The sequence below is a fragment of the Euleptes europaea genome, chromosome 2, assembly GCF_029931775.1.
Source record: "Euleptes europaea isolate rEulEur1 chromosome 2, rEulEur1.hap1, whole genome shotgun sequence".
NCBI classification, from domain to species: Eukaryota; Metazoa; Chordata; class Lepidosauria; order Squamata; family Sphaerodactylidae; genus Euleptes; species Euleptes europaea.
Genome location: NC_079313.1, coordinates 19,753,123 through 19,776,298, shown reverse-complemented (window position 1 = coordinate 19,776,298; position 23,176 = coordinate 19,753,123). Strand labels below are relative to the sequence as shown.

Sequence of the window (23,176 nt, the reverse complement as noted above, 5' to 3'; positions counted from 1 at the left end):
CAGAGAAACCCTTTTTGTAGTGAGAAACCTTTTATAAGAGGGGAAGAAAAAGTCAAAGGGTGAAAATGCATGGTCACTTTAGCCTCCTTTATTCCCTGTTTTCAGCCAGGATCGAACGCACGCATTTTCGCCGAACGTGCGTTCGATCCTGGCTGAATCCTGGCTGAAACAGGGAATAAAGGAGGCTAAAGCAACCATGCTTTTTCGTCCAGAGCCTTTCCTTGGAGTGGGGAAAGGGGCCACCTTTCCCTTTTAAATTCATGTGTAAGGTGCTATCAACATTTCAGCAACACCTGAGCTTGAAAGACTACCGGTCCAGACCAAAGGATTCCTCCTGAATATAGTATGGTTTGTTTTGTTAGTGAAACCTTGAAAGAGAGCACGTAGAAATGATGTTTGACAGAGTTCTTGACATGATCTGCTCAGAGGAAATTTTGGTGTTGTCCTCTGGGCCAAACGACATGTTATCTGTTACACAGAGGGGTTAAATATGTCCCCCGTGGCCCTTTCAGCTTGGGAAAACAGTGCAGGGAGTAAGGTTGAAGGCCCTCCCCACGCATCATACTCCTGAGCCAAATCAGCCCATGGTATAATTGGGAACATTCATTCCCTGACGTTTGAAAATGCATGATCACTTTATCCTCCTTTAATCCCTGTTTCAGCCAGGATTCAGCCAGGATCGAATGCATGTGTTTTGCCTAATGTGCGTTCGATCCTGGCTAAAACAGGGATTAAAGGAGGATAAAGCGACCATGCGTTTTCGCCCCATGTCTGTCTGTAAGAAGGAGACAATCAGGTTGGGTCACCTGGCTCATGTCATAGGTAGGGTTGCCAGGTCCCTCTTTGCCACCGGTGGGAGATTTTGGGGGCGGAGCCTGAGAAGGGCAGAGTTTGGGGAGGGGAGGGGCTTCAATGACATAGAATCCAATTGCCAAAGCAGCCATTTTCTCCAGGGGAATTGATCTCTATCATCTGGAGATCAGTTGTAATAGCAGATCTCCAGCCACCACCTGGAGGCTGGCAACCCTAGTCATAGGTAACATTTAGCCTGTCTTTCTTACACACCAGTTTCCACTTTGCAAGGGCTGATTTGGTGTAAGTAGCGAGTCTGCCTCCCAGCAAGTGGTTCTGATTTAATATTGCATCTAAGGCTCTAGCAACTTTTAAGAATGAAATAGGAAAGGCTGTTGGCCTCACTCAAGATGATCCCATCCATTCAGACGTAGGGGTGACATCACAGTACACAGGCAAGGAATTAGGAGGAGCTGACTCTTAATCGGTGCCTAAATCTGGGGTTCAGAAGGCAAATTGATTCTTCCTTTGTTACTCAGTTGGGCCAGAAGTCTGATATATAAGAGGGGCAGTTGCTCCCATTCTGCTGATTCTGTAGGCCTTAGTCAAAGTTGGCCGTTTTTTACCTAGGCTTGCCAACTCTGGGTTGGGAAATTACTGGAGACTTTGGGGTGGAGCCTGGGAAGGATGTGATTTAATGCTATAGAGACAACCCTCCAAAGCAACCATTTTCTCCAAGGAAACTGTTCTCTTTAGTCTGGAGATGAATTATAATTTTAGGAGATCTACAGGCAACCCTATTTATACTTAATAACACTACAGTAAATGGAAGTTCTTATCTGCCAGAAAAAATAAGTAGGAGATGTTTTTCCAGACCCCTACACTGTCTTCAGAATCATAGAGTTGGAAGGGACCACCAGGGTCATCTAGTCCAACTCCCTGCACAATGCAGGAAATTCACAACTACCTCCCCCACACACCTCCAGTCTTTACACTTAGGAAAACTAGGTAACTTCCAGTGACCTTATGAAAACCTTAATCAATGTCCCCAATAGCACAGTTGCCTCTTGTACACTGGCCGCGCCCTTGTCGAGCTTTAACCATCCTGTTCTCACGGGATGCGTTTCCAGGTGGTCACAGATCCAGGCTCGATGAGACGCTCGTTTTCTACTATCCGAGACAAGCGGACTAACACTTCCTGGTTGGACGAGTTCTCCATGGAAAAAAGCAGCGAAAATACCTACAAGTCCCGACGGCGCAGTTACCATTCTGCACTACACCTGTCTTCACGGCGCCTCAACACAGACTCAGGTAAATGCAGGTAGCAATGGGGTGGGCTGAATATCTATTTTCGTTCATTTTCAGTATAATTTGAGATGTGGCTGAATATTCTGCAATCATGCTGGTTGCCTTCCCCAATAACCACTAGGAAAGTTTTCTTTCTATTAGAAAATGAATATAGCCATTTAAAAAATTGTTTCCGCCATTATGGCAAACTTCTAAATGAAAAGGTTTAAAGGCCTATTTCCAGCTTTCTTTATTTTACTACATACAAATTACTGGGCATATTATATCAGTAATGTTCAAGAATAATAGGCATCCCGATCACAAAAAAAAAAATCTAATTGCCTTTCAGTCCCACTGAAATTAGCGAGACAAAGACAATTAGAAATGCATTCCTAAAGAGAGTTTCTCCAGTCTAAGCCCATTCACTTCCGTTCTTTGGACTGTGCTTCTGGAAAAACTGTGATTTATGCAAAATGGTTCTATGCCGCGCTTGTCAGAGTTCTTGAGGCGGTTCAGTGTTGTCAATCACAGGGACTGTGTGACATTTGTAAAATAAAAGTACTTTAGGACTTTAGCTTTTGCTCTTTCTCTTTTTTTGTTTTTATGGGGTTTTTTTGTAGTTAGACTCATTTCATGCAGCTGCGTCCTTTTAAAATGAAATCTGAATCAAGAATCTGTTCAGAGCACATTTTATATTTTTTGCGCAAAGCCGCTGGTCCTCAGAATAAACATGATTTTTTTTTTAAAAAAAAAAATCAATTTTCAGAGAGTCTTGGGAAATTTGAATTAAAATCCAGCTTCTTCCTGTTTAATTTCTTCTTCCTTATGCCTCCAAGCTCTGTGTTGGGGGTAATCAGAGAGTTACAGAAATGCCGGAAAGGTCGCTGTTACCAATTGCCAGATGGGAAGGCAAGCTGGAATCTGTCGGTCTTCCTTCCTTCTTACGATATTTAAAAAATTGCAGTGTGTGTGTGTATTGTTCAGCAAGTTGCTTCCGACTTATGGTGACCCTATTAATTAGTGACCTCCAAAATGTCCTATCATTAACAGCATTGCTTGGGTCTTGCAAACTGAGGGCCTTGATTTCCTTTATTGAGTCAGCCTATCTCCTATTGGGTCTTCCTCTTTTCCTGCTGCCTTCAGCTTTTCCTAGCGTTATTGTCTTTTCCAGTGAGTCTTGTCTTCTCATAATTTGACCAAACTACAACAGCCTCAGTTTAATCATTTTAACTTCTAAGGACTTTTTCAGGCTTGATTTGATCTAGAACCCACTTATTTGTCTTTTTGGTGGGCCATGGTTAGGGTTGCCAGATCCCTCTCCACCACAAGCGGGAGGTTTTTGGGGTGGAGCCTGAGGAGGGCGAGGTTTGGAAAGAGGAGGAACCTCAATGCCATGGAGTCCAATTGCCAGAGCGGCCATTTTATATTATTCTAGGGGCCAGTTTCACTAAAAATGATGTGGGAGCGACCATGAGCTGATAAATCACAGGGGGTGGGCTTGCTTGTATATGCTTGCTTGTAAGTTTCCCTTTCATTGGTACACAACAATGAAATAATTCTGGAGAGGGATAAGTAGACTATAGAGAGCCGATGTAGTGTGGTGGTTGGTGTCCAACTAGGGCCTGAGACCCCCAGGTTTATAGAAAGTCAGCAGCTTCTCAGCCTAGCCTACCTCACATGGTTGTTGTGAGAAGGGCAAACGGTGTACAACACCCTGAGCTCTTTGGAGGAAGCATTGAATTAAAATGGAAACTATTTGAGTGACAAACACATTGTCTCTTTGATTGGATATATGAACACTGAAGTGGTCTTATAATGAATCAGACCCTTGGTCCATCCAAGTCAGTATTGTCTACTCAGACTTGGCAGCAGCTCTCCAGGGTCTCAAGTAGAGGTCTTTCAACTCAGCTGCCACCGGATCCTTTTTCAACTGGAAATGCTAGGGGTTGAACCTACAACCTTCTGCATGCAAAGCAGATGCTTTGTCACTGTGCCACAACCCCTCCACCAGTGATTCCTGTGTAGCAAATGTTTTGACCAAATTGTGACAGGGTTATCTTCCTGAATAAGGCTTGCTCTTGTAGGGATAAATGTCTCATAGGTTTTGGCAGAAATTTCATTAGAGTATTTTTGGCACATTCTAATATTCCTCCCAGATAATTTGAATACATTTGTTGTGAATATCCCGTTTTAAGGCACTTCCTTTAAATGGCATATTAAATTAATCTATACTAATTAACAGCTTGTATCATGTCATTCTAAAGATCAATTAACTTCCATGCTCTGCCACCAACCTTCGATATATTCAGAAGCTATAATTATACTCCACCTCTGTTTTCTCTTTTCATTTCAATTCCTGCTTTCAGCAGGAGGGCTGACAAACAAACATCCAAAACAAATTATAATAGAAAAAAAGGAAGTCTTACTTGACTGGGCTGTCACTTTTTATAGGAGTCCCAGGAAAATTTCAAGTATCTCCAGAGATACTTCACGTCTTCTTCTCTGGGAACTGTTTTGGCCCAGAAGAAAGAAATCTATTTCACAACAGGAGAATAAACTACTTTCCAGTATTTATGCTGGGACATCTTTGAAGGTTAATATAGCTGTTTTTGGCACGCATGTCATGTTAACACTAACAAATGAAGTCCAAGGAAATTTAGCAGGCTTCAGTATATTTTTTTTTACTGTCCTTGTTCACAATGGTGTACAATATTTAGCTAGTGGTGAGAGCCAGCGTGGCGTAGTGGTTAAGAGCGGAGGTTTGGAGCGGTGGGGTCTGATCTGGAGAACCCGGTTTGATTCCCCACCCCTCCACGTGAGCAGCAGAGGCTAATCTGGTGAGCTGGATTTGTTTCCCCACTCCTACACATGAAGCCAGCTGGGTGACCTTGGGCAAGTTACAGTTCTATTAACAGCTCTCTCAGCTCCGCCTATTTCACAGAGTGTCTATTGTTGGGAGGGGAAGGGAAGGTGATTGTAAGCTGGTTTGAGTCTCCCTTAAGTGGTAGAGAAAGCAGCATATAAAAACCAGCTCTTCTTCTTTTACTACTGTGATAGATTGTGAGGCAATATTAACTCCCCCCTTCTGTTCATAATATTAACAAAGGTTTGCTGCTATATGACTATTAAACATGTTCTAAGTTGCCAACCAAGATGGACGAGAAAGAGCTGAGACTGAAAAATAAAGGGGGGGTTAGATGTGGGGATAGACAAATGGCAGGTTATGAAAGGAAGAATGCAAAATGAAGAAAGGCAAAAGTGCGGGAACTCTTAGGGAACTGTAGGAAATAAACAAACGTTATTTTTTTAAAAATTGCTACCACATGTTATTGGGTCGGCCCCTTTGCAAGATCTGACTGTGCAGGAGCTGGGTGAAACTAAAGTAAGAGAGAAACTATAGATGACCTTGTTAGGAAGCTGCATCCTGGCAACAACTGTAGCTTGTCCTGGCTGGTCTTGCCGTGCTCTAATGCTGGCTTGGATGATGGGTTTAGCATAGGGTTGCCAACCTGCAAGTGGTGGCTGGAGATCTCCCACTATCACAACTGATGCCCAGCCGATAGAAATCAGTTCACCTGGAGAAAATGGCCGTTTTGGCAACTGCACTCTATGGCATTGAAGTCCCACCCTTCTCCAAACCCCATTCCTCCTCAGGCTCTGCCCCCAAAATCTCTAGGTATTTCCCAACCCAGAGCTGGCAACCCTAGGAGAATGGCTACTTTGGAAGGTGGGCAGTATGGCATTATACCCTGCTGAGGTGTGTGTGTGTGTGTAACATGCCATCAAGTCACAACTGGGTTATTGTGATCCCGTAGGGTTTTCATCACAAAGAGATGTTTGTGGAGTTATGCATGAGTTTCCCACCCATTAGAGATGACCTCGCTGCCAGCCCTCACAAATCTCGGGACTTCCCGTCCCTCTATTAATCCAATTCTTCCATCTCCCCTGAGCTCAGCCCACTTGAAATCCCCATGCATAAGGCAAAGCATGGGACACAGAAGCTTGGGGGAGTGACGTTTCTCTCACAGAAAATATCACAGCGAATTACAAAGCAGCGTGTCAAGGGGCATGCTTCCTGCTTCCTCAAAGTTCTTTCTGAGAAGAAGAAAGGATTTTCGAAATGAGGCTTGGGGTTCCCCCCACCCCCCGTTCCTTTTAGAGAGCTCAGTTTTTTAAAATGCTTTTTTAAAATGCAGCAATTGGGTTTCCGGGGGGGGGGTGTCTTTTCTCTCACAGTAAGCACTACTACTAATTACAAAGCAGTGTTTCAAGGGGCAGGGACTCAAATGCTTCTTGATTTGAACTTAGAGACTGCTGGTGCATAGGAAAGTGTGGGTCCAGCAAGCAACAAATCTCCCATGCATAAACAACCTTTGTTGCTAAGAAAGATTGGGGTAAAAGTGGTCCCAAAAGAACCAGGGGAAAAAAACAATGGGGAAAATGTGAGGTAAACACTTGTGGATCTAGAGAATGTACAGAAGATGGGATAAATTGAGGCAATAGCACCATGTGAAAACATGGGTCCATGAGACATGGTTCTAAACCCCTGTTCAGCCTTGCTGCTTATTGGGTGAACCTGAGCCAGTCACATTCTCTCAGCCTGACCTACTGTACATGGAGTTGTAGGGAGACCCATGTACACTGTCCTGAACTCTTCAAATAAAGGGTACACGTGAACACATGAAGCTGCCTTATGCTGAACCAGACCCTTGGTCCATCAAAGTCAGTATTGTTTACTCAGTCCGGCAGTGGCTCTCCAGGGTCTCAGGCAAAGGTCTTTCACAGCACCTACTTGCCTAGTCCCTTTAATGGAGATGCCGGGGATTGAGCCTGGGATCTTCTGCATGCCAAGCAGAGGCTCTACCACTGAGCCACAGCCCCTCCCCAAAGATTTTTTTAAAGTGTGACTAGAACAAGTTCCAAACAAGAGCAAAACAGTTGTATTCAATTGCTTGCATGCAGTGTTTGGTTAACTCTTCCCAAAATGGTGTTTTATATCCTGGCTTTCTTCCCATATATTTCTGTTATCCCTCCCACCTCAGTTCTTTCTCTGTATTGCAGAGACCCTGCTGATTTTCCTCCACTCCTCCATTTGTGTGTGTGTGTTTCACTCGTATTTCCTGTATGAGGATACTTCAGATTTGTTGCTAATGAATTACATCTTGTTATTTGCAGACAAATCCTTCTGAATTCCAGTGCCAACAGTGTTTGAAATGCCTACAAACTGTATTCCCTGCAAATTATTGGCAAACATACCTTACTCTTTTGTCCAAATTGTTAGATGGTATTTAATAACACTGCAGCCATGACAACCTGTTGTGGATCTGTTATTTGTTACTTTGAAATCTGAGATCAGTGTATTGCCTTCCATTACAATTTGTGTGCCAGTTGTGAGCTCTCCTTTATAATGGTTCAGGGTACACTATATAAACGTTTCAACAGAAGTTGCACTAAATGTCTTACATGAAGTCAACCTCTGTTGAAAATTCTGCCATGGTTTAACTACTGTGGCCTTTTATGCACGACTGTTTCCCTCACGGTCACCCCTTCAACGACTTTGGGTCTTTGTGTTAATTATGCGTTCTGTTTCCAACTGTCAGAGGTCACCTCGCTCCCCCCCCCGCGTTTCCCTGCGCTTTGCCCGTGCTTTCAAATTTGAGATAAAACAGGTCTCTGAAAACGCGGGCAAAATGCGGGGAAATGCAGGGGGAGAGCGAGGTGACCTCTGAAGGTCGGAAACAGCCTGCATAATCAAAACAAAGACCTGAAGTCGTCAGAGGGGTGACCGCGAGGGGTGAGGGAAACAGCCATGCATAAAAGACCTGTGTGTAGAAAAGCTTATTAAGGCAGTATTCTTACCAAGGAGCAATTTCGACTGAAATCAAGAACAATTTATTTCTAAGTAAACATAGGATCAGGCTGTAAACTAAGTTAAAGGGTCTGAGCTATGTGAATTGGCCTTGAGTGCACTCCTTTAGAAGACCAGATTTTCAGGGCACAATGGTGTAATCCTATGCAATTTGCGTTCCTAATAGGGGAGCTCTGCTTATGTTCAAGTGGAGGGATCGTAGAAAGGGGGCTAGAAACTAGGTGGCAGTGAACAAGCATGAGAAGGAGATCGAGAGAAAGTAGGACTGCAGAACAGGCTGGAGTAATCCCAAAGAGAGCTTGGCAAGGAAAAAAATGTCATTTGCAACTTACTCATGAAGTGAATGGGGAGCCAGAGTAGCTGTATGAAGGGCCGTGGGCGTCACAGCCATACTCCTTTGTATGTGTGAGAAGACGTGGGCTGCGTCGTTCTGCGCATTTAGGTACATGAAAGCTGTGGCTTGGTGAAGCCACAGAGGAGGGTGCTGGGGACGTTAAGGCAAGGTATTGAACAGTGGCATGGGTGAGGGTTTCAACTCAGCCCCTACCCTTACGCAGATAAAGGGTAGCCCCGAGGGAGAAGATGCAAAGGCACCTGGCAAATTGCAGGGACTTGAAAGCAAGAAAAGCAGGACAGTAGTCAGGACAAACCTCGCCAATATGTGCATCTTCTGTGGGTACAATATTCCCACAGCAGCCAGAGCAAGGCAAGAGCTAGAGGAAATGCCTGCCAGCTCTTTTCTTAGGACAAGCCGTGCATCCTGGAGAAGTTTGGCAGATGCAGCTTTTCTAGCATGGTGCAACTCCATGATGAGAAACGGTGCCCTCTTTGGGAGCCCCCACCCCCGGAAAGGAATTGGCAGCTCCAAGAGTGAGGAGGAGTGTAATTGGGTTCATTCTAGTGCATACATGGAGATTAGTTGTGATTCAGCTCCACACCGGTGCACGTCCTAGAGAATTCTTTGGATTGAGCTGTAAAATATCTGATGCAGTAGCTGCACTAGCATCTGTGTGGGCTTCTCTTATACAACACCATTCCTGGTTTTAGATTGTAACATGCCCTGGTGCATTTCCCACCTTCCTGTGGAAGCTGCAGATGGTCTTAACTTTGTTTTCTCATGAAGCTCTTTTCTCGTTTGTGATTTCTTTGAGGACCTACCTTGAGAAAACTGGGGGGGGGCACTTGTAAGGCATCCATGTTCTGATGCAGCTATGCAAAGGATGACCATGCAGATAAAGGGTGGTAGAAGCATCATTGATTGGTGTGATGCTGGATCATTGGCAGGTTAGGAAACTGGAGGCACCAATCCTCTGTTCTGAGTCTTTATGGCAGGGGCTCCAGCTTGTTGCCCATGAGCACCATGGTGCCTGCTGACAAGTGACAAAACACGATGTGACATCACACGAAGTGACAAGTGACATCACACTTTTCTCTGCTCTGGTTAGACCTCACCTAGAGTACTGTGTTCAGTTTGGGCATCGCAATTTAAGAAAGATGTAGACAAGCTGGAACGTATCCAGACATTAGGAAGAATTTTCTAACAGTTAGAGCGGTTCCTCAGTGGAACAGGCTTCCTCGGGAGGTGGTAAGCTCTCCTTCCCTGGAGGCTTTTAACAAGAGGTTAGATGGCAATCTGACAGCAATGCTGATTCTGTGACCTTAAAGAGATGATGAGAGGGAGGGCATCTTGGCCATCTTCTGGGCATGGAGTAGAGGGGTCCCTGGGGGTGTGTGGGGGAGGTAGTTGTGAATTTCCTGCATTGTGCAGGGGGTTGGACTAGATGACCCTGGTGGTCCCTTCCAACTCTATGATTCTAAGTGACTGACAAGTGTTTATAGAAAGTGGGTAGTGTTTTAGCCCAGAAGCGTTTCTCAGTGGCCGTTGGATATCTGATCAGCCATGCAGATTTTTAAAAACGTTGCTTTGGCAGCAGCTGCCACCACAGCAAAAGGGTCTTTGCTGTGTGACTGCAGGTGTATGCAAGAAAATATTTTTAAATATGTTCATTTTAAAAGACATCTTGTTAAACAGAACTTCTGCCTGAAATGTCCAGAAGTTACTATTAGCATAATGCATAACCTCACTCCCTCACGTTTTTGGTTGGCTCTGTTTCTTGTGGCAGCCATTTTGTGGTTGGCTGCCAACTTGGAGGGCTTTAAGAGGGGAGTGGACATGTTCATGGAGGAGAGGGCTATTCATGACTACTAGTAAAAATGGATACTAGTCGTGATGCATACCTGTTCTCTCCAGGATCAGAGGAGCATTCCTGTCATATTAGGTGCTGTGAAACACAGGCAGAATAATGCTGCTGCAGTTGTCTTGTTTGTGGGCTTTCTGGAAACACCTGGTTGGCCATGGTATGAACAGACTGCTGGACTTGATGGGCCTTGGTCTGATCCAGCATGGTCTTTCTTACGTTCTTGTGTTCTTATGGCTCTGCCTACTGTGACAGCTATTTTATGGTTGTGTTCACCACCCAGTGTCTAGGGTTGCCAACCCCCCGGTGGTAAAGATTAAAAAAATTCCTCGTGCTTAAATTGGAGTTGATAAAGACTAACAAGCACTGATGGCATTCTGAATATATATAATTCAATTTTCAATAGACAATGACATAAATCACATGTGTTCAAACTGCAAATATCAATATACAAGTACAAAGTCCCAAAAGTAGCAAGAACTTGAAACAAAAAAGCCGGGCGTATCCCGATGGATAAAGCCTCGGCGAAATGGGTCTTACCAGAATCCTATCTCGGGATATAATATTACCACGTCTTTAAGATTCATTTGGCTTAATTTGTGTTTCACTCCAGCGCCACAGTTTCCGGGTTTTCTATCATACAGTTTTCCGGAGTTCTCTTACAACATCGCTATAGCAGGAACGCCCAGCTTTATTGTTTCAATTTCTTGCTACTTTCCGGACTTTGTACTTGTATATTGATATTTGCAGTCTGCACACGTGGTTTATGTCATTGTCTATTGAAAAGTGAATTATATATATTCAGAACGCCATCAGTTCTTGTTCATGTTTATCAACCCCCAGATGGTAGCTGGAGATCTCCTGCTATTAGAACTGATCTCCAGGCGACAGAGATCAGATCACCTGGAGAAAATGGCCACTTTGGAAGGTGGACTCTGTGGCATTATACCCCATTCAAGTTCCTACCCTCCCCAAACCCTCTCCTTCTCAGGCTCCACCCCCCCAAAATCTCCAGGTATTTCCCAACCTGGAGCTGACAACCCTACCTGTGTCAGAATTCCAAAGCTGCCTGTAGACTGAAAAATTACAGGCGAATCCAGCAAATAGGAAGCAATCTGTCACATCAGCAAATGCTGAATGTAGCAAACAAGTCCAAACCTGACCCAGAAGCTTCAGCAGCCCTCCCAGGGCTACTGCTATAACATGGGAGTGCTGGAGTGGCAGTGTTTGTCTCTGATGCTGATTTTGCTGGTAGTTTCATGGACTGGATTTCACTAATGTACCGTAACTCCGTTGTAAAATCTCAGTTAACGGATACATTTCAGAAAATTTTGTCTTGACTCATAATATGAAATAAGGCGGCCTACTTTTTCCATTATTATTTGCATTTTCTCTTGAATCTTTAGCTAAACGTATTCAGCAAGATCTTGACATATATACAGGTATACAATTAGGTTCAGAGACATTTAAGAGCTCTTCATACCCTGATGGTATTTTGCTTATATTGTCCCATCCAAAGGAGTCTATTCAGGTTTTATTTCACCTGTTGGGTAGGTACAGTGAAATTTCCAGATATAAGATTAAATTGATTAAATCTAGAATGATGGGATTAAATAAATGCCACTCTTCTAAAGATGATATTGTTAAAATGTGTCATGTTTTATGGGATAAAGGACCAATTTTGTACTTCAGCATTTGGATTGTTGAAGACTTATACTGTGATCCTAAAAAGAGATATACCCTTCTAAGTCCATCGAAGTCAATGGGTTTAGAAGGGTGTGACTCTGCTTAGGATAACACTGCTAATGTTATTACCTGATATTAATCATCAGAGATTGATACACGAGTTACGAAGAGATTTTCAATTTGGGGTAGCCTATTTATTTCTTAGCTTTGAAAGATTGCTGTGATAAAAATGAATGTGTTACGTAAAAAAAAAATATACACTTGAATGTGCCTTTGGTTGTTAAATCTTCAATTATAGATAGGTGACAGAAGAGAATTCAAAAATTGGTGTGGTCAAACAAAGCCCCTAGGATTTCTAATAAAACCCTTTATAAACCAGTGTCAAAAGGAGTAAATCTCCCAAATACTGAGCAGTTGAATTACCAGAATTATCAGAAATGGGTGATTGGTTTATGTAGGAAAAATAACTCAGCTGCAGAATCGTTTGGGGGGGTGTAGAGGAAAGCCGCCCTGCCTCCGCTGGGCGGTCCTCTGTAAAGGTGGTCCCAAAGTTACTTCTAACCAAAACACTGAGCACAGGAAGCCTTCCTGAGCTCAGCGGGTAAGCTGCCACCAGTCCTTATTCAATCAGTTAGCCTCAGGCAGAGGATAAGGGCAACCTCTGCCTGCTGATACCAAATTAGTGCGTAAAACTCACCCTGCAAGGTAGGAGGCTCTGCAGGGGGAGAATTTACACAGACAAAAGGTTGGGTGTTGGTAGGTGGACCACAAAACAATAAGGCACTCAGATTTAGACTTGAAGCCCCAGAAGTCAGAGAACAAACAAAAATATAGGTTAAATATTTATTCCAAAGATTTGTGCTCGTTACAGAAAAGCAAAAAGCTAATGAAGTGGTTTAATAGAAAATAACAACAGGTTTAACACAGCTAACTACACAGTAATATTCTCAGGTTCAAAAGTTTGGCAAAGCTTTAGGCAAGTTTCAAATAAGTTTACCAGTTCCGCAAAAGTCATAGCATCTTGGTTCAGCATCCAAAGTTGCTCCAAAAGTCAGTCCGACAAAGTTTCCCCCTGAAAGGGCAAATCAAAATGGGTTTTGCTGAAGCGTGGCATGGTACCTGCCATCTCCAAGCATTCGTAATTTTGGCTACAAACTGGCCTACTTTTATCATCCCAACTTCATCATCATCATCATCATTACCTTTATTAGGCATTTACATCAGTATACCATAAACAGAATTACAAAATCGGTTAAAACAGATTACATTAGAAGGACATTACTTAGAAGTACGTACAAACTGCTCGCGAATCCTTTGTGCAGACAGGATAAAACTTGTTGGGTAATGGTAGGGTTTCTGTCAGATAAAAGGTACATCACCGACTGCTGATGTGAAAGATTCTGTTCACTAGGCAGTAGGGATTTAATATAAGTATTCCTCGGCCTCATGTAAAGATGGCAGTACAACAGCACGTGAGTTAAGTGTTCAGGATCCCCAGTCTTACATGGACAATGCCTATCAATAAAAGGGATTCCTTTGTATCTTCCTTGTAGGATAGCTGAGGGAAGAATGTTAAGTCTAGTGAGCATGTGTTTGGTTAACTCTTCCTTAGCCCCTTCTGTGTTAGTGATAATACCACAGCATCATCGGCATACAATAGTAGAGGGATGGAGGAAGGGCCCAGCTTGGGGAAATGGCCATCTACTGTTCTTAACGTTGGGTCAAGGTCATTTATAAAGAAGTTAAAGAGATAGGGGGCCAACACACACCCCTGTTTCACTCCCTGGTTGGTAGGAATCTCTCTGGTTAGCTCACCACGTGAGCCATAGCGAACCTGGCAACTAGTTGTTAAGTGCAATTTTTGGACAAGGAAAAGAAGTCTCTTGTCTATTGAGGTTTTGCTCAGCTTGTCCCACAGGAGTTTCCTGGGTATAGAATCAAAAGCGCTCTTTAAATCAAGGAAGGCTGCATAAAGTTTCTTCCCATTAGGGCCACTGTATTTCTCAGCCAAATGGGTTAGGGTAACACAGTGGTCTAAAGTAGAACAACCAGTGCAAAACCCAATCTGTTCCTGTCATGAGTCAGCCTGCAGAGAGTCAGCCTGCAGAGATCTCCTCTGACGAAGAGGAAGTAGAGGCCAGAATAGAGGATCAGCCAAAGTCAAGAGATGCCATGCCATGCCTGCAGCCTGCCAGCTCAAGGACTCCAGTTGGACCTGACACCTTGCAACATGCAGTATCTCCAGAGGCCTCGCCAAGGCCACTGGAGCAGAAAAGAAAACAGGTTCGTCTGGCAATGCAGCAGAGACGGCAGAGTGCTAGGCTGAAGGCTTTACACAGGAACCTCCCCAGTAGCAGTGATGAGGAAGAGCAGGGCTGAAGCACCACCTGTGAACTCAGCCTCATCAGCATCAGCAGGCTCTGCTACAGCAGCAGGGGAAGGGATTTAAGCCATCAGTTAGGCTTGGCTGTTGTGCAAGCAACTTGTCACCAACCTCCTGGTGTACCGGCCTTGTTTCCCTGCTATCCTTTGGACTCCTGGTACTCTGACTTCTTGGACTGGCTCTGACTAACACCTTGGACTTCCCTTGCCTGTATTGATATCTCGGACTCTGCCTTCACTGTGAATGACCTTGGACCGTTCCCCAGACTACGCTTACAACTTACAGCCCTCACTCCTCGCCTGCACCACGACAGTTCCCTACCCAAGATTTTAAAATTAGTCATCCATAAAGAAAGTTTATCTAAAAGGTGTTTTGCGTATAATTTTCCAATAATAGACAGGAGGCTAATGGGGCGATAGTTATCTGCCAGATGTGAGTCACCTTTTTTATAAATGGGGACTATTATAGCTCTAGTCCAAGCTTTCGGCATTCTCCCTGTTGTATCAATAAGAGTAAAAAGAGTGGCAAGGGGGGAGGCCCACCATATCAGATTTTCTTTAAACAATTCAGGGGGGAGACCATCAGGTCCTGGAGCCTTCCCCATTTTGAGCTGGTTAATCAGGGAAATAATTTCACTGCGGCTCACAGGAGGCCATCCAGGGAGGTCTAAAGGACCAGGGTCTGATAAATCAGAACAGCTGTCTGTAACAGTGGAAAAGATTTTAGTAAAATGGTCCTCCCAAACTTGAGCTGGAATTAGGCAATCAAGGGAACCCGATCTCCCAGAGAGAGCACCTGAAACTAAGGCCCAAACGTGTTTATTATTGTTATTCAGTGATGCATTGTATAGTAATTTCCATCTTTCTTTGAGTGCTAGCGGTTTTTTGTTTTGTTTTGTTTTGTTGCAATAGTGATCTGAAGCTGCTTTTTAAGTCTAAAATAACTGACAGGAAGAATTTTTGCTCCATTGATTCGTTATAAGTGGTATAAAGACCGTAACTGGGATTTTAAGATCTGACAGTCCCGGTCAAACCAGGGGGTTAGTTCGCCAGTACTTTTTCTACTGTTATGTGCTGAGAATTGTGTCTGGAGAGTGGAATTAATATTGCCAGTAAGGTTATCATAGAGAGAAAGTGCTTGGATTACATCAGGGGCACCAGTCAATTCCTGCTTGAGCTCGGTCAAAACTTTGGAATCAAGAAGCCCAGAGATATTTTCAGACACTGACCGACTCCATTTAACCCTTCTAAAACAGGTAGTAGAACTCAATGATTGAGCAAGAGGAGGTTGTAGCGAAATTGGGGACTGATGTTCAAGGATTGTAATGAGGGGGAAATGATCGCTGTCTACGCGGTCACCCACATAAAAGTCCTGAATAAGTCTCCTTATTTTAAGGGAGACAATGATATAATCAATTACACTACTCCCCCATGGGCAGCCAAAAGTATATTCTCCTGGGTTGTCATGTGGAGTTGTACCATTCAAGATGGATTTACCAGAGGCAATGATAAAATTTACCAAAAAAGTCCCAGCATAGTTTACTGAGAGATCTTTGGATTGTCTTAAAAAAGGATGAGAAATGGAAGGGACTTCATGTGTATCCAAATGCATGACTGATCTCAAAGAGAGATCATCTTTGCCTATCCTGGCATTAAAATCTCCAGCCAGGAACGTCTCAGCTAATGTGTTAGAAGCCTATAATATAGTTCGATAGGTCATCCCACTGAGTTTGGGTGGTTGTTCAGCTCTTATAAGGGGGAAGGTAAACATTAATAAAAAGTAAGGTGATGCCAGGTAGTTTGATGAGAAACCCTTGTGCAAAGGGAGGACAAGCTGGGAGGGCCACAAATGATGAACAAAGGGAAGTTGAAATCATACAGCATAGACCTCCACTGAGACGGCCCCGGGAACCAGTTGCAGTAGCAGGCATAGTAAGTGAAACATAGCCTTTTGAGTGTAGTTCTGTTTCATGCCATGTCTCTTGTAATAAAATAATATCAAATTTGTTTAAAAATTTAAGAAAATCACCATCACCTGCTTTCCTTTTCCACCCAGCAATATTCCAGGAGACAATATTTAGGGACGAGGCCTTCTTAGATTTATATAGACAATTGGTAGTAGGGGGCTTTCCCTTGTACCCCTTCTGAGCAGAGAAGGGAGGAACACTAAGTTGCTCAGTAATATCAAAGTTCCTCTGAAGGAAAGGAATATCAGAGCAGGAGGAAAGGCAATGAGACCATCCGGCCACATTCCAGGACATTGTTTCTATAGGTTCACTTTTGGGGGATGGAGCTGGTGTGAGGGTTCCCAAACTTCCTGTGCAAACTCCATAAAATCACTTGCTCAGACTGTCATGCAGAAACAAGGAACTTTATTGGAAGCTTCAGGTAGTACAGGCCTTACACTGGTAAAGTTGCAAGTGCTTACAGTTTCACAAAGACAGAATTATAACCCCTACAGGAAAGCAGGTGTCAAACGTATGTTATGGGAATCTACGAGATAATTGTGCATGGTACAAGAACAACGAAGACCTCAGGGAACTCGTTAGGCTATCTACCCACCAAGGCCACAGCTGGCAGGAGGGAGTCAGAGAGAGCAAGGGAGGTGGACGTGGGAAGAGACATTCCAACCCTGGGCCTGTCAGACCCAGCGCCTGAACCAAGAAAAGGCAAAAGGCCTGGACTGCTTTTACGAGTCCAGGAGGGGGGGGGGGAAACACACCAGGCAAAGGCACACAGATCCTCACATTCTGCCCCCCTTAAGGCCCCCCTCCCCCGAGTCCGGGAGGACGAGGCTTGTCCGGATAGGCAGAGTGAAACTCTTGAACCAGGCGGGGAGCCGCCACATGGGGAGCGGCCACCCATTCATCATGGGCGGATCCCAGGTGCTTCCAGCGGATCAAATAGAGCAGCTTTCCCTTTTTCAGCTTAGAGTCCAACACTTTAGAAACCTCAAGATGCATTTCCCCCCCCCCACAACCGTAGGAATTTCGGACTTAGGGAGGGGGTGGAACTGAGGGGCAGCGACATACGGTTTAAGTAGGCTGATGTGGAACACCGGATGCACCCCTCGGAGAGACTTGGGAAGTTCCAACTCTACCGTGACGTCATTGATCACACGGGTGATGGGGAAAGGACCTACATACTTGTCACTAAGCTTTTTTGCAAGGCCGAAGTGAACGTAGGTTCTTTGTGGAAAGGTAAACCTGCCCTCCCACCTTGAGTTCCCACCCCGGAGACCGATGTTTATCGGCCTGGTCTTTGTACTTGCGCTTGGCCCTTTCTAGGTTTTTCTGCAGCCAGGGCCAAGTGGTCTGCACTACTTGTACCCAATCCTGGACCTCCTGCACCCCTTCAAGTTCAGGAGTGATTTTAGGAGAACCAAAGGGTCCAAAGTCCTTTCCATAAACCACATGAAAAGGACTGAAACCTGTGGAGGAATGGGGGGCATTATTATAGGCATATTCAGCAAAAGGCAGTAGGTCTACCCAATCGTCCTGGTGGTAATTGACATAACACCTTAGATAGCATTCTACTACAGCATTTACACGTTCGGTCTGACCGTCGAACTGGGGGTGGTAGGCTGAAGAGAGTCCTTGCTCTTCCACCCCCATGACTTTCAGGAAGGCCCTCCAGAATTTGGCAACGAATTGGGCCCCTCTGTCGGAGAGGACCTTCCTCGGGATCGAATGATGCTTCACCACGTGATTAATAAACAGCTTAGCCAACTTCTGGGCCGATGGAAGCCCCGCACAAGGAACAAAATGAACCTGTTTAGAGAATAAGTCTGTTATCACCCACAGTACAGTTTTTCCCCGACTTGGGGGCAAATCAGTGATAAAATCCATGGCGATCACTTCCCAGGGCATGGTCGGGGTTTCCAGAGGCTTTAAAAGTCCGGGGGGCTTTCCCATCCGTTTTTTGGCCATGGCGCAGACGGGGCAGCTGCGTACGTACAACTCCACATCGGCTCTCATACCTGGCCACCAAAATTGACGCCGCAATAAATGCAAAGTCTTTACAAACCCAAAATGCCCCGCAAGTTTGGCCCCGTGAACCATTCCCAGCACCTCTTTTCGGAGTACTTCGGGGACATAAAGCCTATCCCCCTGCAACCACAAGGAGCCCTGTTGGTCGAGATGTGCGGGAAGAACCTGCTGATCCGCCTCCCTCAGAGAAGCGTCCCGGATCCGCTGTTGAAAAGCCTCCGGGATTCCCTTGAGGGGAGGAACATCCTGGCGGTGGGACTGGGACCGGGTGGTTACTGCAAGTCCCGAGACTTCCCCTCTCTGTTCAGGGGTAAACAAGGAATCCACCGGCCTGTCAAAGTCATTGCAGTATTGGGGGAGTCTAGAAAGAGCATCAGCTAACGCATTGTCCTTCCCTGGCACATGTTTCAGGACAAAGTGGAATTTGGCAAAAAACTGTGCCCAACGAATCTGTTTCGCGGTGAGCTTTCTAGCCCCTTTTAAGGCCTCTAGGTTCTTGTGATCGCTGCAAACCTCAAAAGGGATCTCTGCCCCCTCCAGAATATGCCTCCAAATGGTGAGGGCATGTTTGACAGCAACGGCTTCCTTCTCCCAGATGGCCCAGTTGATTTCGGATTGGGAGAACTTTTTAGAAAAATAGGCACAAGGTTTCAGTCGACCGTTCTCGTCCCGTTGCAAGAGCCCCCCCCCCATGGCAACGTCAGAGGCATCGACCTGGACCACGAAAGGTTTTTCACAATCAGGGTGCGCGAGAACGGGTTCGGACGAGAAAAGCAGCTTGAGCGTATCGAAAGCCTGCTGGCAGTCCGAAGTCCATTGCAGCCTAGCAGAGGGCATGGCGGCTCCTGCCCCTTTCCCTTTTGTGCGCAGGAGCGAAGTGAGAGGGAGCGCTACCTGGGAAAAGTTAGGGATGAAGTTTCGGTAGAAGTTAGCAAAACCCCAAAACTGCTGTAAATGTCTGCGTGTGATGGGGGGGTCCCACTCCATTACCGCCCGAACCTTCTCGGGATCCATTTCTAAGCCTTGATGGGAAATCACATAGCCCAGGAAGGTGATGGAGGGTTGATGGAAATCACATTTAGAAACCTTAGCAAACAGTTTGTGCTCGCGCAGCCGCTGCAGGACCTCGCGTACCAGTTGTACGTGCTCCTTCATGGTTTTGGTATAAATGAGGATATCGTCCAAGAAAACCACCACCCCGCGGAACAATAAATCATGAAGCACTTCATTAATTAATTGCATGAACACACTCGGAGCCCCCGAAAGTCCGAACGGCATCACTAAATACTCAAACATTCCAAAACAACTGGAGAAGGCAGTCTTTGGTTCGTCCCCTTCTCGTATGCGGACTCGGTGGTAAGCTTCCACCAAATCCAATTTGGTGAAGATTCGGCCCTCTTTCAATTGTGCGAGAAGGTCTGGAATGAGAGGGAGGGGGTATGCATTAGACCGAGTGACAGCATTCAGTCTACGGAAATCAATACACAGTCTTAAGTCTCCCGTCTTTTTCTTGACAAAGAAGGCGGGGGCTGAGTATGGAGCCTTAGACGGGCGGATAAAGCCCCGCGCCAAATTGGTGTCCAGATAGTCTCACAACACCGCCTTTTCATTAGGACTCATGGGGTAGACCTTCCCCTTGGATAATTTGCCATCCCCCACTATCTCGATAGCACAGTCCGTTTCCCGGTGGGGGGGCAGTTCGTCGCATTCCCGCATGTCAAACACATCGGCAAACTGGGAATACTCGCTGGGAAGCTGGGGCAGAGGAATCCCGATAGAAGGGGCCCCTACGAGGGCAGCTGCGGGAGTGTGCAGTACTCGGTCTTTATCATGAAGTTCACACGGGTTGCAGGGAAAGGTGAGCGTCCGCTCAACCCAGTCTATGGAGGGATTGTGCCCCAGCAACCAATTCATCCCTAACACAATGGGTGCGGTGATGGGGGCAATGGTAAAATAAAGTCGTTCCCAATGTTCCCCTATAGCCATGACGACCGCGGCGGTGCGGTGAGTTACAGGTCCTTTTTTAAAGTCACTGCCATCCATTTGGGAAAAGCGGATGGGTTCAGGTAGCCGCTTTCGCTTAACGCGCAATTGTCGGGCAGCCTCTTCGCTTATCAGGGTGCGGGCACAACCTGAGTCAACTAGGGCCGTAAATTCTAATGTGGGCCCCCCTTTAGGCAGTGAGAGATTGACCTTTACATACACATTGTCTTCTTGAGTGCTTACCATCAGTGGAGCTCCTTGCACAACGTTCGGAGCGGTCTGCTGAGGAGCCCCCTTTACATCAGACCGACGGCGTTTTTTGCCGGCATGTCCCAGTCCTCCTCCTCGCGGGAGGAAGCAGCTGCGGTATTTGTAATCCGTGACTCCGATGAGTCAAAGGCTTCATTTGTAATCCGTGGCCCCGATGGGCCAGGAGAGCCCGAGGCTTCGACTTCGGCGCGTGCGTGCAAGGCCGAGGATGCGCCCCGTCGGCTTGGTGCGCCTCTCCGGCGGCGAGGTTGTCCCTCGGGAGGGGGCTTCTCAGGTTCGGTCGTTGTCGGACGAGACGGTCCTGGCCGTCAGGGTTGGGAAGGGCATTGAGAAGCAAAGTGTCCTTTCCCCCCGCAAACAAGACAGACCCCGCTCTCAAAGCGTTTGCGGCGTTCGGTCACGGAGGGTCCTCCCCCCGAGGGGGGACGAGAGTCCTTCGGACCGCCGGGCCTGTCTCCACGGGTCTTGGTCTCCCGTCCGGTGCGTTGTTGGGACAGGAGCAGCAGTTGCTTTCGGTTTTCGATGTCAGCAGCGTGACGAACCCACCCTTCAACATCGGGAGGGTTACCTTGCATGAAAGCCCAGTGTTGCAATTCCGGATTCAAACCTTCGCGGAAACACTGCACCCTGGTAGCTTCACTCCAGTCCAAAATTCGACTCGAGAGCGACTGAAATTCGCTTGCATACTGTGTGACAGATTTAGTCCCTTGGCGCAGTTGTTGCAAGGCAGTTTTTGCTCGCTCACCCAAATGCGGGTCCTCGAAACGGTGTCGAAGAGCGATCATGAAGTCATCGAGACTTTGCAAGACCGGGGAGCGGAGCTCATACTGCTGTACCATCCAGGCGGCCGCCTCACCTTGTAGGAGGGACGCCACATATTGGACCCGGGATTCTTCCGAGGTAAAAGTCCGGGCCTGTTCGCGCATAAAAATATCCACTTGCACCATAAAAAACGTCAGCTGGTCACTCAACCCATCATACGTGATCTTCAGATCTCGGCGGGCCGGTGGAGCGGGACGGATGGGAGGTGCGGAGACCACAGGTGGGCCTGGTTGTTGCCCTCCGTCCGCCGGGGCCACGGGTGGAGTCTGAACCTTCAGGTCGTCCATGGCTTGAGCCATGTCCAGCATCACCGCGTTCATGGCATCCATCCGGTCCAGTAACTCCTGGCGCTCTTCCTGCCAGTGCTGCCGCTCCTCATCCATCTGGTGAAGCAGCAGGGCTTCCTTTCGGGCGGGATCGTCCTCGAACTCCAACCCGTGAACCGCAGTCTGTCTTGACCGCGCGTCGCTCTGCGGGAGCGACCAATGCCGGGGAGACTCCAGCCAGGTATCCAAGCGGGTGGGCTTGGGCTTTGTACCCAAACCCGATCCCGAATCAGCTCCACTGGGCGTTTCCCAGTCGACTTCCCTTCCGAAGGGGCCAAGTCGGGCTGTTTGGGTACAGCGTGTCCTTCTTGTCGCCGTCATCCCCGTTGCCTGCCATAGCTGTCCAAGAACGGTACAGGAGCAGGACAACGAGACAGAGACTTGCAACTTAATGTGAGGGTTCCCAAACTTCCTGTGCAAACTCCATAAAATCACTTGCTCAGACTGTCATGCAGAAACAAGGAACTTTATTGGAAGCTTCAGGTAGTACAGGCCTTACACTGGTAAAGTTGCAAGTGCTTACAGTTTCACAAAGACAGAATTATAACCCCTACAGGAAAGCAGGTGTCAAACGTATGTTATGGGAATCTACGAGATAATTGTGCATGGTACAAGAACAACAAAGACCTCAGGGAACTCGTTAGGCTATCTACCCGCCAAGGCCACAGCTGGCGGGAGGGAGTCAGAGAGAGCAAGGGAGGTGGACGTGGGAAGAGACATTCCAACCCTGGGCCTGTCAGACCCAGCGCCTGAACCAAGAAAAGGCAAAAGGCCTGGACTGCTTTTACGAGTCCAGGAGAGGGGGGGAAACACACCAGGCAAAGGCACACAGACCCTCACAGCTGGGAACCTCATTAGTCAATTTGTTGTCATTTCCTGGGGTGGTAGAACAATAATCTCTACGTTTCCTTCTGTGTTGGGAATCATCTCCAAGGTACGATCTAATACGCCACTAGGGTTATCATCTTTGGGCAATGTCTGATGTTGATCTAGTGTAAGTACAAAGGTTGGTATTGTTTCCTGAATAGCTTTGCTGGGAGAAAGTTGATCTTGTGGATAAGGCAGCGAGCAAGTTTGTTGTGAGGGAGAGGGTTGTGTGTAGATTTCCAGAATGCTGGCTTCCCGGATTTCCTGTGCCAGAGATTTTGGATTTTTTTCTTCCTGTTGGTTTATGTTGGTGGAAATATCATAAACTGAGCGCAGATCAATTTCGTAGTCTTCATGTGCAAGGCTTTGTTGTGTTGATGAGTTTATTTCCTTTGTTTCCATAATCTCATGTTGTCTATTCTTGTTGTTTTCTATGTGCTCCATGGATAAGGGCTCAATGTCCCAACTTCATTAGAGTGAGCTCACAAGGTCCAATGAGATTGCAAAGAAATCCATAAACTGATAATTAATGGCGTGTCAAACATTGCCCCACTATTGCATCAGGGTATGTCAAAGGTGAGAATGAGCCTGCAGAACTCAATTCACCTGGACCTCCTCAACGAGAGATATGGCCTTGCTCAACCGATTTGTTGCCTTAGTAACTAATGGATGGCCTTCAATTTGGGCCTCCAATTTTAGGGAGGA

The 23,176-nt window shown here is 46.3% G+C and overlaps 1 protein-coding gene across 1 annotated transcript in view; it reads left to right on the top strand.

Annotated features, from left to right (window-relative positions):
* The window catches only part of CACNA1E (calcium voltage-gated channel subunit alpha1 E), a 430,764-nt gene that overhangs the window by 403,165 nt on the left and 4,423 nt on the right, over positions 1–23,176 (top strand). Inside the window, exon 45 of the mRNA XM_056844152.1 lies at positions 1,923–2,103. Within this exon, the coding sequence (XP_056700130.1) occupies positions 1,923–2,103 (181 nt within the window). The remainder of the gene's footprint in view (positions 1–1,922; positions 2,104–23,176) is intronic.